The sequence below is a fragment of the Sciurus carolinensis genome, chromosome 10 (genome assembly GCF_902686445.1).
Source record: "Sciurus carolinensis chromosome 10, mSciCar1.2, whole genome shotgun sequence".
Lineage (NCBI taxonomy): Eukaryota > Metazoa > Chordata > Mammalia > Rodentia > Sciuridae > Sciurus > Sciurus carolinensis.
The window spans coordinates 42,212,490-42,228,986 of NC_062222.1; the positions used below are offsets into that span (position 1 = coordinate 42,212,490).

Below are 16,497 nucleotides of genomic sequence, written 5' to 3' on the forward strand. Positions count from 1 at the left end.
AGGCCTTTTTAAAATTTTATTTTGAGGCAGGGTTCTTACTCAGTTGCCCAGGCTGATCTGGAACTTATGACCCTCTTGCCTCAGCCTCCCAAGCAGCTGCGGTTATAGGTGTGTGCCACAGTGGGTTGCAGAAAAAAGACAGTTTTTATTAAAGTAAAGTAGAAAGGAATTTTAGAACATCGGGCAGCCTGAGCCACAGTAAGGTCAACTGAGGATGCTACAGTGGGATTCCTGGCCTCAGAGTTGGAATTAGGAATAACACAAAGCAGAGAGGAGTGAGCAGTTGAAAGTTTATGCCTACAACATGGAGGGAGCTATTGAAAGGAGTAGAAAGAGGAAAATGAGAAAATAGAAAGAAGTTGAAAGGCCAAGTGTAAACAGCAATTTTGACTAAGGCAGGCCATATTTTAAAGAGATTATGGATTTCTGTGAAAGGAAACTATTGATAAATTATTCCTAGTGGGTTAAGACATTTTGTTTAAAGATTGCCTGCTTACATATTCAGCACAAATGCTTATTAATGAAACCACTAATGTATAAAGATTATTTATTTGTTTCTTAAACAAAAATGGTATTGTATCAGCTTCACTGAGTATGCTTTGTGTGGTTTGATTTTCTAATTAGCAATTCTTAGCATGATTAAATGCTAAATACACAGCTGTGTAAAGCTTCAGCTGGTAGTAACCAGTAGTGCCTAATACTGACTTTTTAAAGAGAATAACAAAAGTACTCAAATACTGGATATAAAACTTTTGAGGCCCTATTCTACTCAAAGAAGTAAAGTTATCAATATAAGCACTGATTGTATACAATATGTGAATAAAGCTAAAAATTATGTAGTTATTTGTCATCTCTGTTGAAAAGCTCTGTGGACTAGAGAGAAAACAGTCCTAGATTAAGTAGCACATCAGTTGAAATCACATAGAAATACATATGACTTCCGTTAAACTGTAATTTGAAAAAACTTAAAATTTATTACTAAGCAAGTCCATGAGGAATAAACTACACTTTCTACATTAAAACACTGTCATCAGAAGCTCATACATGCTTAAAAAAACGGATTTTTTCATTCAACTGAAAATAAGTTGTACATAATCTAGCATATAAGTAAATTCTTTTTATCTTTACCTTTCTTTCTTGTAATACCTAACTATTCTAGATAGTTAAAAATAATGGAGACTTGTGTATCTTCATAACAGAAAACAACCCATATTACACATCAACATAAACATCTTTAAATCTATGAAGAGCCAGTAGACAAGTCTCATTTCGAAGTTTTATTTACGAAATAAGTTGTTTAAAATTTATCTGAACTAGCTGTTAGGAAAAATAAAATGAAAAGCATTTGAAGTTTACCAAAATGAAATCAAATTTGCAAAGAGTTGAACCATTTACCTATATTTTCAGTTTTTGCCTTTTGGAAAAAGCATTTTATATTATCTCACAATTTCTATATTACAAAAAACAAAACAATTTTCAAAAAGGATAAACTAATACACACATATACATACATACATATGTATGTATGTATATACTAGTTTTATCCTTTCTTACATGCAATCTTAAAGATATATATATATAAATATACGTATGTGTATATATACATATAACGTACATATGTATATCTCTATATATATACAGATATACATATGTATATCTGTATATATATATATGTATATATGTTTAATGTGACTGAAAATTCTCTTTAGGATTGCGGTTTAAGAAAAAAAAATTTTTAACAATGGTAATTTAATTATATTTCTCTGGGGAAAAAAGCAGTTTATGAACTATACAAAAATGAAATGGTGGTTTGAAATTTTAATCGTTAGTTTTGAAAAACGCTATTTGTCTTGATGCTTTTTCTAATTTTTATTTCTGATTTACTGGAAAATGGAAGTTTCCCTAGTACATACATTGCAGAATCAATCCTTTTATGGAACTCCCCTGGTCCCCTGCAAGGCCCCACCTGTTTGACTTTGCTTCTGTAAACATAACTTCACCAAATATAAGAATGTTTTAAGTTGAGAGTAGAAGTTTGCATTTTAATATATGAATGGTGCTCAAAACATTCTCTTTCACATCATCATGAAGTGGAAGAAACTTTAAAAAACAGTCCAAGCCTCACCATTCATTCACCTGTCCATAAGTCAGTGATATGGGCAAGGCAATCTTCCTAGGAACTGTATTCAAAGGCTGATTGTATTCACCTGGTTCCCAGTGGGTGCTCTGTCAACTTTGGCAATGGGTTGGACCCACAGATCTAAGTGGATTGTCAAAGGAGAGTACGGATTTAGTTGTTTGTTGCTATTTATCTGCTTTACACTTAAAATCGTCCAGAGATATGTGACTAAACGTGCATACATTGGGAAACATCAGACTCAGCAGCAATCATAACTGCTGGGCCCAAACACCACTTGTTCTGGTCTCCCTTTACTTCTTAGGTCATGACTTCTCAGAACCTTGGAGACACCCCACCCTGCTGCCAACCTTGACTCAGTTTCTACATGGTACAACACTAGGGACTCTACATCTCTTTGTAAATAATGTCATTTATGTACAGGGCATTCATCCAATATTTTGGGAGTCCCAAATTTGAATACCTATCTCTGACTTTTCCTATCAATACCATGTTTACAGATTGCAGTGTCAACTTGACACCTGCACCTGTATATCCACAGGCTTCTCAAATTCAATATGCCTCAAACTAAATACTGAATTTCCTGCCAAAATATGTTCATCCTTCAGTCTTTCCCATTAAGGAAATGCCATTGCTCAAGCAGGAAAACTGCCTGTTTTCTTAGAATCCCCAGCTCAGTTAGTTCTACCTCCCAAATATTCTTGGAATCATCCCACTTCTCACCATCTCTGAAGTCACTAACCCACCTCTGAGCTACTGCAATTCCCACTTAATCTCCCCTCTCTCCTTTCTTCCCCTTACTTTCTTCATAAAACATCAGCATAACCCTTTCTAAAAGTAAATCCAAGCATGTGCCAGCCCATTTGAAGCCTCAGTACAAAGTCCAAACTCTTTATAAAGTACATCTTCCTTACATGATATGATATCTGCTCACCTCTCCAAACTGAGTGGAGCCACCCTGCCCTCAACTCTTCAGCCCCTGATCTTTGTCATTTTCTCAAAGCACTAGGTCCTTCCCACTTCTCCACTTGGGTATGGGTGTACTCTCCCTCCAGTGACTGGCTCTACTTTCTCTAGAGTCTCTAGAGGCATTACTCTAATCATCTGGGAAAGTGTTTTTGTTTTTGTTTTTGTTTTTGTTTTTAAACTCTTTAATTGTGTCCTATTGGTTTCTTTCACAGCACTTCAACAATGAAATTATGCATCTTATTGATTTGTTTACATCTTTACCATTCTCCCTTAGGACAGAAGTAGCACAAAGAAACTCTAACTTGCACTTAATGTTGCTAGCGCGGTGCCTGGCACATATTGAGACACATGTTGGCACATAATGATCTGCACTGAATATGGAACTAAATGGCTATCCCTTGTGTGAGTAGTCATTCCTTTGTGGTTGGCAAAATTTTTTGCACTACCACATGTGTGAAAAAGTTCTAAGAGTACTTCGCAGTCAAAAAGTAAATGTCAAACCAGTTTATTTGACCCTCACCATGACCGAAAAAGGTGGTAGGAGATTTAATTAGCTTCAAAGTTTTAAAATTTATCAAGTTATTTGGGTTGTTTTTCACTGATAAAAAGTCTGAGAATTTATAGTATCAAAATAATCTTATTCCATTTTTGCAAAATGAATTCAATTCATTCATTCGCTGCAAATTGAATTAATTAATTATCAATTATTAATTATTGCAAAGTGAATTAATATAACTTCAAGTTACAAACACTGGGCATGAGAGTGGGCAGGATGTCAAGAACGACTCAGTTCTCAAAGAATTTTGCTTCCTCCATTATTCTTTCCAGAAGATTTGAAAGTTTATAGAACCTAGTGTTTTTTCTTAAAGAGCTATGCAAATTAAAACTTTTCAACTGCTATAAGAGACCATTTCTCTGAATCTAATTGAGTATAAAACAATTCAATTCAACAGACATTTATTAAGCAGTTGCTATATTCAATGAAGTATAAAATCAGCTCAACTTTGACAAGTTTAGTTTTACTATATTATAGATCTGGGAACTTGGGGAAGCAGAAGCAAATCAAGGGAAAATAAATAACATCTACAACATGGCATTAGGCTTCTCTCTTGCATCTGAACATAATTCTCCTGAAAAGTCACCCTTTCGAAAGTCACCCACATGAAATACTACAGGCGAAAGTTAATGACCTCTCTAATAGGAAGTCTATGAAGTAGAAAACCATTTCAGAGAAAAGCAAGACCCGCCTGTTGATCTCCCTCTCTCATATCTCACTACACTCTTACCTCTCAGAGTACTTTCTGGATGCTCTGTGAACCAATTAATTAACTGACTATATTTATGTTGATAGAATGAGAATTTTTGAATATCCTACTAAACAAGGTTCCTACAAAGAGCAATAAAGGCTGCTTTACAAAATATACCTTGACACAGAGCCAAAAACAAACAGTAGAGATGAATGAAAAGAGGGAGAAGAGTTTAAAAGGATTAGTTCTGAGGTCTTTACCTACTACTAACACAGCTGCACGTAGACATTGTACTTAGATCAACATCTTAAAGCAAGGGTTGGTAATTCCACAGAAATTTTGTCTAGTTTCACAAAATAGAACTGTAAGGTAATGAGCTGACTAAATACACAGTGAAATCCAGGGCTTTTCTAGTTCTTGAAATCAAAATACATACACATTTTCTTTGATATAATTTACACTGAAAATAATTCTCTAAAACAGAGGAAAATCTGCAAAAAACAGGTAAAAAGTACTTCTCATACAAAACACATTACATAATAATCAAAATTTCTAGATCACAAGATTTAGACTGAGTCTAAAGCAATGGTTCTTAAAGAGTACACTAACAGTGTCATATCCTCAGGGAACTTGTACACATAATTAGGCCCATACCAGACCTATTAAGTGGCCTACAATCATGAATTAACACGTATGTCACAGAATTCTAATCTAAACAACACTGAGGAAAGTAAATAAGAGTACAAATTATACAAGGGGATATATCATACATATACAGGAAGAAGAGGATGAAGACTGGGGTTGGTTGCTGGATCTGTACCCTCAGTCTTAGAAAATACTCAACTTACTTTTAAGGTTTCTAGGTTACATAGTCTAGACTCATTGAAGTTTGACTACAGAACGGAGCCTGGGCAGGAACTCTGACTACAAGGATGGCAGTCATCAGTTTGCCTGGAGTTTCCCCACAGTTCCCTCAAGAATGAGAAACACAGAAGCAGGAGAATGGACAAGTGTGGAGGCAGCAAAGAGAGGCTGGAGTTCCAATTGTCCCAGCTCCTCCATTTAAAGGCCTGAAAAACCATAAACATACCACTAAATCTGAGGAGGCCAGCAGCTGAAGGCCCTCAGAGCTACTCCATTACTTCTTCTTTCTACCCTTGAAAAAAGATATTCATCAGTTTCTGCTCCTTTCTAAGACACTCTAGAAGGCCTAAAGATCACATATCTCACTCATCATATTCCTTCTACTTCCGTGAGAAAAGACAAAGATCCCCAACATGGAAAGAGAAGTACCAGAGTCAAGTGATAGAACAGAGGTGAAGCCATGAATGCTTCCCCAATATCCATCCTACACCTACACCCTGAAACCATTCTTCTATTTACCATGTGGAAAACAGGAAGTGAACTGTGACTCAGTAGTTATAGATAATCTTAAACTACAAGAGTTATTACAGCAATAATAAGAGTAGCAACTACCACCACCAGATCTGGCCACAGCTCTCATTGACCAAAATCCTCTAGGGCAAGTATCCTCATGTCAATAGGGATGACTCCTATTCAAAGGATGAAGACCAGGATTCAAAGTTAGGATCATTTGGCTAAAGAATATTTTAAACATGTTTTTTTTCCCTTTGCAAAACACTGTCCAATATCTGGAAAGCTGGTATAAAATATTCCATAAACAAAACTAGGAAGTAGGGAGTTTGTTTTCAGTGCCACTGATTCTTCATAAACCTATGCTCACTTCATCCTCACTGTCAAAGTCTGCACTCAGGAATAGATCTAGCAAACTCATTGGCAGTAGCAACTTTAACTTCCGAAAGAGAACTATTTGCTTGGAACGAGAAGCATTTATTGAAAATATCACACCAAAAATGTTGGTGCCAACAGTAATTTATTTGCAAAAATTGTCATTTGTAGAAATGCTCTGTTAAAAAATATTTCTCTTACCATTTGCCAGTGTTTGAATTAATATGTAAATGAATGATTCACTGGGGCATATTAAAGCTTAAAGACTTAGCAGAGGGGAAAGGTGTTTAAAAATCACACCAGGCCCTGCAATATCAACTATTAACCAGTTTTATTTGAATTTGGTTGTATATATATTTGGTTCTCATATTAAACATGCTTTTATACTCATAATGCCTAGAAACAACATATAAGTTGTTTAAAACTACAATGCTGCTCAGAAAATTATGGTATCAGTGAACTGAACAGTAAGTTATTGATGGTTTCAACAGTGCCTGATTTACTTCCTGGATAGATTCACTTAACAAGGCAGTCTGGTTTCTTATTACAAAATAAAGACAAAAATGTATGAACAAGCTACAAAACTACTGCAAAAATATCTGTAAGAACATTTTACATTAATGAGTTCCCATAGGGAAACTATCATTTCTGCTCAAATATCATGTTGTGTTGAATCTGAACTCAGAATTGATAAATGGAATTAAATTATCAGTCTCTTCCAAACACTGCAGTTCTCAATTTTCTGAACCCCAGATAACTATATGGCATCTATGGCATAATAGTACTATACAGATGAAGACATACTATAAAAACTATTTGTTAATGATGGGATCCAAATTAGGAACCCAACTACAGAGGATATACATTTTGATTAAATGATACTGGCATTGTAATCAATATGGCATAATAGTTATAATCCTGTCTACAGTTTTAAATTTCATTAAGATAACATGTTAGAAATGTAAATATAACATATTGTTAAAATGGTCTTCATATCTGCTGCAATCTGCATCAACCTTTTAGCACCAAGGACTCTCATTCCACAACCCAGCCTAGGAACTGCATTCCTTAGTGGTGAGATCAGCTTTCAAATACCACATGCAACAGTTAAATAATAGCTTCCATGTGAATCAATGAATGTTGAAGACATCCAGGAAGGCATTGTTTTATTTCTTGGTTTCATTCTTCTCACAACCTGATCTCCTCACAAAGGGTTTATCTATTCAATGTTATTCATTCTCTCATTTTCCCCAACACTTCCTCCATTAAGTCTGACCAATGAAAACATGACGGACAGCGGTTATCTCAGGATCCTGACCTTGATCTCACGCTATTTCTTATCTTTCTCCTTTTTTTTGGTAGCAGGGATTAAACCCAGGGGCACACTCTGAGCCACATCCCCAGCCCTTTTTATGTTTTATTTTGTGACAGGGTCTCACTAAATTGTTGAGACTCCCTTTGAACTTGTAATCTTCCTGCCTCAGTCTCCTGAGCTACTGAGACTACACGCCTGGCCTTCTCTCTCTTCTTATCTCTTAACTACCTCTCTCTCAAGACAAAGCTTCCTTCAATTAAAAATGTTCCCAGAACAAGAAAATGAAGACCCTCCTAGTTCTCCTTACCTGGAGCATCAAAGCATCTCTGAAGGTCACCTAAGGAGTGCCATGCCACCTAATATCTTCCTTCAAGATGGAAGTGGCAGGTCTGTCATTCATTATTAAACCTGTTTACAGGCATTTTTGGAACACAGTAGAAATTATTTTACTTCACCAACTGAGTAATGTATGGTTCCCTTTTTTCTCAATATCAATAACATCAGAATAGGTATTGCAGTTCATTAAATAACTTAGCCTGGAATTTTGGGTTGCTTTATGGCTGGAATGGTATAAGGACCTCCATTTGGAACAAACAGATAACAATGGTTATAATAATAACAACATTGTTGCAATAGCCAAATCATCTAATTTTTGGCAACTATTTATTTGATATAGTTCATTTAATATTAAACATTTAGTGAATGCAAACATTTTTTGCAGGCACTCTGGATGAAAAAAGTGAATAACTAGGGTATGCACCTTCAGGGTGGCCATGTTCTGGTCAGAAAGAAGGTGGTGTGATAAACCAACAGTGAAGGAACAATGGTTCAGTAGTGTAAGAGCTGAAAAGTGGCAGAGATTAACAGTCCAACAGGGCCAGAGCATTTCAGTCAATGGGAGATCACCCAAAACCCATCACGTGAAACGTTTTCATTTTAATAACTGAAAGTTTCCCTAAGTAAGCTCGTAATCCAGTAAACTGGTACTACTGTTATTACTCTCCAATGAAATTACTAAAAGCTACAATCACTCTCTATTGGATTTCATTCACTTTTAACATTTAAAGGACCTACTCAAAATAGGGACCTGTTTAAAGAGCTCTGTCTGGGCTGAAGCAAAGCATATTTATTTATTTATTTGTTTATTCATTCATTTTGCATCCATGTTCTCTACTGACCTGCAATGACATAGCAGGTAAAACACTGTACTGATGGGATCAAACCCAGACCTCTTCCCCTTAATCCACATCTTTTAGGACTCCTTCTGTGGGCACCCAGGTAGTTGATAGTATGATGAGAGGGTTACTCCAGGCACAGTTCTTACATGTATTTTAAAATGACTCTATCATCCAGGTACTCTGTTTCTTCATTCTATACCAACACAACAATTTGGAATCAAAAGCATTTGGATTTGGCTGATTTCTATTACCAAATTTTTAAAGAACTAAAGTCCAGAAAGAAAGAGAATCATCAAAGGCTCACTTTAAGCACTCACAATCTTTTGAGATATCAAAAAAAAATGATATTAGTAAAACTGCTATCTGTGTATAGTTTTGTACACAATTTTAAATGTGTAAATGACCAGAAAAAAAATGAGTGACAAGAGGTATGGGCATCTTGATAAACACCAAAACAATCCACTTACATAGGCTGTGCCACAATCTGTTTGGCAGAAAAAATTGGGAAGAAAAATTAAATGAATGGAGCTGATCTAGATACTCTCCCAAAGATTCTGAAGACTCAATCCTTATGGAAAGATCCTAAAAAAAGTCTTTTAGAACTTTTCACTACCCTTTCATCTCAGGTTGTGAAATTCAAATCCCTCTGGTCAAATCATCTCCAGACATCTGGAAAACTTAATCCATTCCCAGTGTAAGATACCAAGGCAATTAACAATTAAGTCATTATTAGTGAATTGTGTGTTCTCCCTGGCCACTAACTGGGCCCTCTTGTTTTAGTGCCACAACCATGCCTTTTAAATAATACAGGCATTTGAAAAACTTATTAACTTTTAGAACCCCACAGTATAGTTTATCATCTCAGATAAATCTACTTGAGAAATCTCAGTAGGAACACAAGTGTTCTTAATCACATAAAACCTCAACAAAGTAAGGAATATCTAAAAGAGTAAGACACATCATTCTTCAAATACTTCCTGCTCAAGAACTACAAATGGTATACTGAAATGAAAACAGCCTTTTACACTTAGAATCCAAAACTTTCAATGCTAATAATATACTTATCCATGTCCTCATATTACATATAACACACGTCATACATCTATGTCTGTGCGTGACCCAATTACAAAGCAATTGTTGCAAATAGAAAACACACTTTAATAAAATCACTACAGAAAGCCTGAAGAGGGAAAAAGAACAAGGAAGCCCATGAAGTAGATCAAACTCAGTGACAAACAAGACATTATGGCAAATTAAAAACTTTTGAGTATTGGCTCATGTGAGCATACAAAGAAAACTCAAAAGATTTTGTTTTTAAAGTAAAACAGTGAAACTAATCAAGATATCAGTGGATAGAGGGATCCATGGGAAAACAGATGACTTTGACTATAAGGAAAAATGCTCACATACTATGCACCTTAATGAAGATCAAAGTATAAAAAATGACATGAAATATCATTCTGCACTTAAACTGTGACATTCCAGTTGCTGCAGGGAGTAGATTCCTTTTCATATTGATTCCTTCTTTAATAAGGTGATAAAAGAAAAAAGACAGCATCCAAATCAAACCAAAAGGAGCTGGCGGAGGGCACTGCTCTCAGGGGAGAAAGAGGAAGACCTGGAGAGAACAAGGCTGATCAGTATAATATTACAAATGACTCCATTAAGGTCAAGACAGACTTGCTTACCAAATCTTTTAGAAGCTGCTTCTAAAATCTGATTTTAGCTACCTTTAATTAGGAGAGTTATACATCACAAGGTGACTCTGGCAGAGAATATTTAAGGATTCACATTAGACTTGGATAAATACGTGAGTGAGTGAGATAAGCTGGGGTTAACCCTATCCTTTGTACTGTGACACTGGCTCTCGTGGCTGTTATCTATTCACAATGCTAGTGCTGTACAGGACATGGATCTGGCCATTTCCATGTTTCCATGCTACATGAAATATATCGAGGTATTTCTTCTCAAGTGTAATTTCTAATGGTTGTATTAGAAAGACCATGTATTCCAAACACTTTATTACCCCATGAAAAAAAATCTGCCCAGTAACTATCCTTATCTGATATCTAGAGCAGAAAATCTGAATTTACTATTCATCAAAGCTCTGATAAACTTGTTTGCATGTAGTGCCCAGAGCTAGGAAGCAAAAATTTAGGAGAGTTATTGTAATTATTTCCAAAAATAAAGAGTAGAAATAGTTTCAATAAACAAAATTCTGGAACAAGTCCTATGCTTCCTGGTAAATGGCATCAAATGTTGAGTCAGCCTGAGATTAGAAAACCCACTACAATAGACACATGTTTGGCTCCTGTTGGTTTAGGATACCTAATTACAAACAAACTAGGATGGAGAACAGAACTTTCAGGGATTCACTGATAGCCCAGCCAAAAAAATTGAGGTTTGGCAGTGAACAGAAAGATTTTCTTGAAGTGGCATTAATTCTGTCCTTGAAATGAAATTGTACTAGGGATGATTTCCTTAAAGAGTTACATTTCCTTACTAACTTAAAATTAGTTGACTGACCACTTTGATGGAAGTTCATGTCTCATTCCCATTGTTAGGACATAAGTTTTCTAGTGGTTCTGACTTTCCAAAAGTGAACCTTTATTTTCTCAGTTTATGTTAATCTAAGTTGACTAAACAGACACCTGTGATTGTACTATTTGAGGAAAACAAAGAGGACTCTGTGTTTAATTAAAAACAAAAATTAAACTCATTAAAACTAACCATCTCACTACATTCTCTTCACATACTATAGCTATTACTTAAACAAAACTCTATTTCCCAGCCATATGGCAGAGTGGCCTCTTAGAAATACAGAAATGCTCAGTCAAAGCAGGAATATGTCCAGGGGAAGTGGTAGATCTGCAGATGACAGCACTTTATATCCTAACTGCTTTTTCAAGTAGCCTTAGTTTTGGAACAAACCCATCTCTTCCGGAAATCAAAAGTGACCTTTAAAAAAAAAAAAAAACAACAATTACCAAGGAGTTCAGCAAACCTTACTTCTGGTAGTGGGCTGGCCGGTTTGGTGAGGATTCCTCCTACATAAACAACGTTAGGCAGAGTGGGTCTTGGAAACTCCAGTGCCACGTCAGTACACAGCATCCACAGGCTGGACCCATGAACCAAATCATACATGGACTTCTCCGGCAGCAGGTTGTACTTCTGCATTATCCTTTCATATTTGGGAAGAACCAGAAAGCTGACCCCTAATCTGGAAATGAGGTAAACGCCGGTATTTTTCATCCTTTGTAGCAAGTTCATGCGGTCTGTGAGGAGTGAGTTAAACTCTGGGACGTAAGCTAATGGAGCAGGAGCTCCCACTTCAGCAGGATACCAAAGGCCAGTTGAAAATACAGCATATTTAACCCCTAAAAGATGGGCTATCACAAATCCACACATATCATTCGGGTCTACCAGCAGCAAATCAAACTTTTCCTTTTTCAGGCTCTGGATTAGGGCTCGGTTGCCAACCATCATGTCACAGTTCTTAGTATAATGATCCAGTATGTCAAACAGTTCGATTGCTGTCAATCTCCCAGAGAAAATATTCCGCATTTTGGACTGCAGGAAAGCGTCCGAGGTGGTACTGTTGAAGATCCCTGGGTAGCGCTGGAGGCTGTAATGATTAGATGGGGCGATGTCTCTGCCTTCAGAGAGGAGGAACACTGTGTGGTGGCCCCTCTCGTGCAAGGCTGAGGCAAGCGTCTTGAAAATGTACATATGGCTTTCAAACATAATTGGCGGCACGATGATGATTTTGGCAGCCCTTGCTATCCCAACAGCGCTCCACAGGAGCATGAAATACGGAGTGTAAGACTTCATAGCTGTAATGACAACCAGAGAACAACTTAAAACAGAATACAAGTTTTACTACGCAAAACAATGTACCAAGCCTATGTTTTTCAAAATATCTGATGATCCAGTACTTTTAGAAATCATGCTAATATTTTCTCTAATTAAACCTTCATTTTTAAAAGCTAGATTGTTTAAGAACAGAACTGGAAGCAAAGTGGATACACAATGCAATATACTTAAAATGAATCAGTCTGAAAGCATATAATTTCATTAATAAACTAGGATTTTATAGCTTGAAATAAAACTTATAAAGTTGAATGACATGTAATATTTCTTCTTTCAATATAACCTATGAAATAGTATGAAGCCATTTATCTGTTTATCTCCTAATTGAGCATCAATGTTAATTTCATGAACTGTCAAAATTTTTGATTTCCAGGTATATCAGCATACACATTTCTTATTTAAATCATCTAAATCAGTAGTCACATTCCCAATTATAACCAAAGCATACCAAGGACAGCATGCTTTAGAAAACAATTATTTTAAGTAATAGTTCAGTAATTTTATAGAAAAGACTTTTCCCCCAAAGGTATAGTCATACATTGCTGGTGGGGTTGCAAATTGGTGCAGCCACTCTGGAAAGCAGTATGGAGACTCCTTAGAAAACTTGGAATGGAACCACCATTTGACCCAACTATCCCACTCCTTGGCCTATACCCAAAAGACTTAAAATCAGCATACTGCAGTGATGCAGCCACATCAATGTTTATAGCAGCTCAATCCACAATACCTAGATTACGGAACCAACCTAGATGCCCTTCAATAGATGAATGGATAAAGAAACTGTGGTACATATACACAATAGAATATTATTCAGCCTTAAGTAAGAATAAAATTATGGCATTTGCAGGAAAATAGATGGAGCTGGAGAATATCATGCTAAGTGAAATAAGCCAATCCCAAAAATCCAAAGCCTGAATGATATCTCTGATAAGTGGATGATGATATATAAGAAGGGGGTGGGAGGGATAAGGCCAGAATGGAGGAAGGATGGATTGTGCAGAGGAAAATGAGGAGTGGGGAGAGGGCAGGGAAAGGAAAGATAATAGAATGAGACAAATATTACCCTATGTACATGTACGATTACACAAATCATGCGACTCTACTTCATGCACAACCAGAGAAATAAAAGTTGCACCCTATTTGTGTACAATGAATCATAAAATAATAATAAGTAAGCACTAAATGATCCATACATTGGAAATGATGATTCCAGATACATGTTATTTTTTTTAAATTATGACCTATTATTTTCAATATATGACATAAGACTACACATGACATTTTAAAATGCCAAGGATATACTTTTTATTACATGAGGTAAAAAATAATAATAATAATGCTACCTTTTTAGTTTGGTGCATAATTACACTAGCATAGACTTGGGTGGGGCTTTAAATGCAATATCATCGAAGAAATCAAACGTATGAATCCCTCCTACTAATGCTTTTCAAACCCAGAAGGTTGGTGACAACTTAAGAATTCCCCATTATCTCTACTTATTTAACATAATGCTGATGCTCAAGCATGTAATAGAAAATAAATGAGATACAATAATTAGCAGGAAGCAAAATTTATGGAAATTTTCTTCATGGAAAACTCTAATGAATCAACTAATATCAAGACAAATTGATAAGAAAAGTCAAGATTCCCATTTATCATACACACACACACACACAAACACACACCACACACACACTTCAAAAGTTTTTACCACCAGCAATAATTACTTATTCATATGATAACCAATTTATTTCCTAGAAAGACAAAGAGGATTATTCAAAAAAAATAATTTTTAAGAAATACAGAAACCCTTACCATTAGGAAGTATGGGTTCTATTGGAAGGGGAATAAAAATTTAAGAAAAAACAAAAATACATACTATATAACAATTTATAAAATATTACCAAATAGTAAAAAAACAAACAATTAAAAGAAACCCTCTGCATCCACTTTCTAAAAACAAATGTTAAAGTCTTTGATTTTTATGAAATTAACCTGAGCATCTGAGCACTAAACACACTATTTGGTTCAAGGCTGATGTTTGTCTTTTAATTTTAAGGAACTATTCTTGTATTTTCAGGAGATTTTTTAAAAAGCAGAAATTTTTGTCAACTGTTTATCTGTTTTTTTTTTTTTTTTTTTGCATCTCAAGTTCACACTTTTGTTCAGAAAAAACACAAAAAGAATAGTAAATGGAAATGGCATTATATACCTCATTCACTCATTATTTCATACTTATTTAAATAATATAACATGCATACATTTTAAAACTGCTTAAAAACAAAAGAAAATGAAAATCACTACAATGTAAAGATCAAAAAATTTCTCAAAATACAGATTTATAAAAACCACAAATTACTAGTAACATATGACCCCAAAGTTAACCAAATGATTCTGCAGTCTACTTGAAAAAGTGAATAGTAAAAACAAGAAATAAAATATTAAATGGGAGAAAAAGGAGGAGGCTTGAATTTTCAGCTGTTAAAACACAGTACAATGTTACATTAAAATAATGTTACATTAAATTAATGTTACAGCAAAAATAATGTAGTAATAGCAAAAAAAGAGAGTTGGGTTAAAATGAAAGAAAGAAGGCCCCAAACATGTCTTTATAATACTTACAAAAATATACCTTATACTAAACTTGAACATTTCAATTCAGTGGGGGAAGAATCCCTAAAATAATGGGATTCCTCACTCTTTAAGTAACTAGAAAAGAAGTTAATATCATATTTCAAACTTTGAGATAAAACAATTTCAGATAAGTTCAAGTGAAAAACTTTACAAAGAACACTTAAAACTCAACAATAAGAAAATAAACAATAAATTTTAAAATTTATTAGGCAAAAGACCTGAACAGATTATCTCACCGAAGAAGATCTACAGATTGCAAATAAGCAAGTGAAAAGACATTCAAAGTCATATGTCACTAAGGAATTGTAAATTCAAACAATGAGAGACCACTACACATCAATCAGAATAGCCCAAATCCAAAACACGACCATCATCAAACACTAAGGAGGATGTGGACTAGTAAGAACTGCTATTGGATCTGATGGGAATGCAAAATGGTAAAAACACTGTGGAAAGAAGCTTGATGGTTTCCTAAGAACAAGAACCACTCTTACTGGATGATCCTGAAGTCAGCCTCCTTGGAACTTACCCAAAGGAGTTGAAAAACATATCCACACAAAGAACTGCACATAGATGTTTATAAGCATCTTTATCCACAACTGCCAAAACTTGGAAGCAATCAAGATGTCCTCCCAGAAGGGAGTGGATATACTGTGGTACATCCAGAAATGGAATATTTTCCAGCACTGAAGCAAAAATGGGCTATCACACCATGAAAAGACAAGAAGGAGGAATCTTAAATGCATATTACTAAGTGAATCTAAAGTGAAGCCAATCTAAAAAGGCTACTTACTAGATAATTCCAACCCTAATGACATTCTGGAAAAATCAAAACTGGAGATAGTAAAAAGATCAATGGTTGCCAGAGGTTGGGAGTAAGGAAGAGATGAATAGGCAGAGTACAGAGAATTTTTAGGGTAGTAAAGGTACTTCAGTATTATGTTGGTGGACATGTGACATTATACATTCTTTAAAGCCCACGCAGTGCCCAGCACCTATTGGTGCCCCCTAATGTAAACTATGGTCTTTGAGGGATGGTGATTCGTGAGTGTAGGTTCACTGATTGTAATAAGATAGCACTGTGGTACAGGATGTCCATAGTGTGGGAATATGGGAAATCTGTTTTTTCTGCTCAATTTTGCTGTAAACCTTAATCTACATTAAAAATAAAAGTTTATTAATTTTTAAATGCTTCTATGCAAGCAGTCCACAATATTTATCTTATAGTTTAATATTATTATATAAAGTAATATTACATTTTAGTTATTATGTAATTATCTTATATTTTCATATGATTACAATGTCATTATAATAGTTCATATTATTATTTATATTTGAAGCTACCTAAAAGAAAAACTTAAGAAAAAGAAAATAAACTTTGTTAAAAAAAAATGTGAA

The 16,497-nt window shown here is 35.1% G+C and overlaps 1 protein-coding gene across 1 annotated transcript in view; it reads right to left on the bottom strand.

Annotated features, from left to right (window-relative positions):
* Nucleotides 1–16,497, bottom strand: part of Ugt8 (UDP glycosyltransferase 8) — a 76,262-nt gene that overhangs the window by 39,554 nt on the left and 20,211 nt on the right. Inside the window, exon 2 of the mRNA XM_047565646.1 lies at nt 11,605–12,428. Within this exon, the coding sequence (XP_047421602.1) occupies nt 11,605–12,426 (822 nt within the window). The 5' untranslated portion in view covers nt 12,427–12,428. The remainder of the gene's footprint in view (nt 1–11,604; nt 12,429–16,497) is intronic.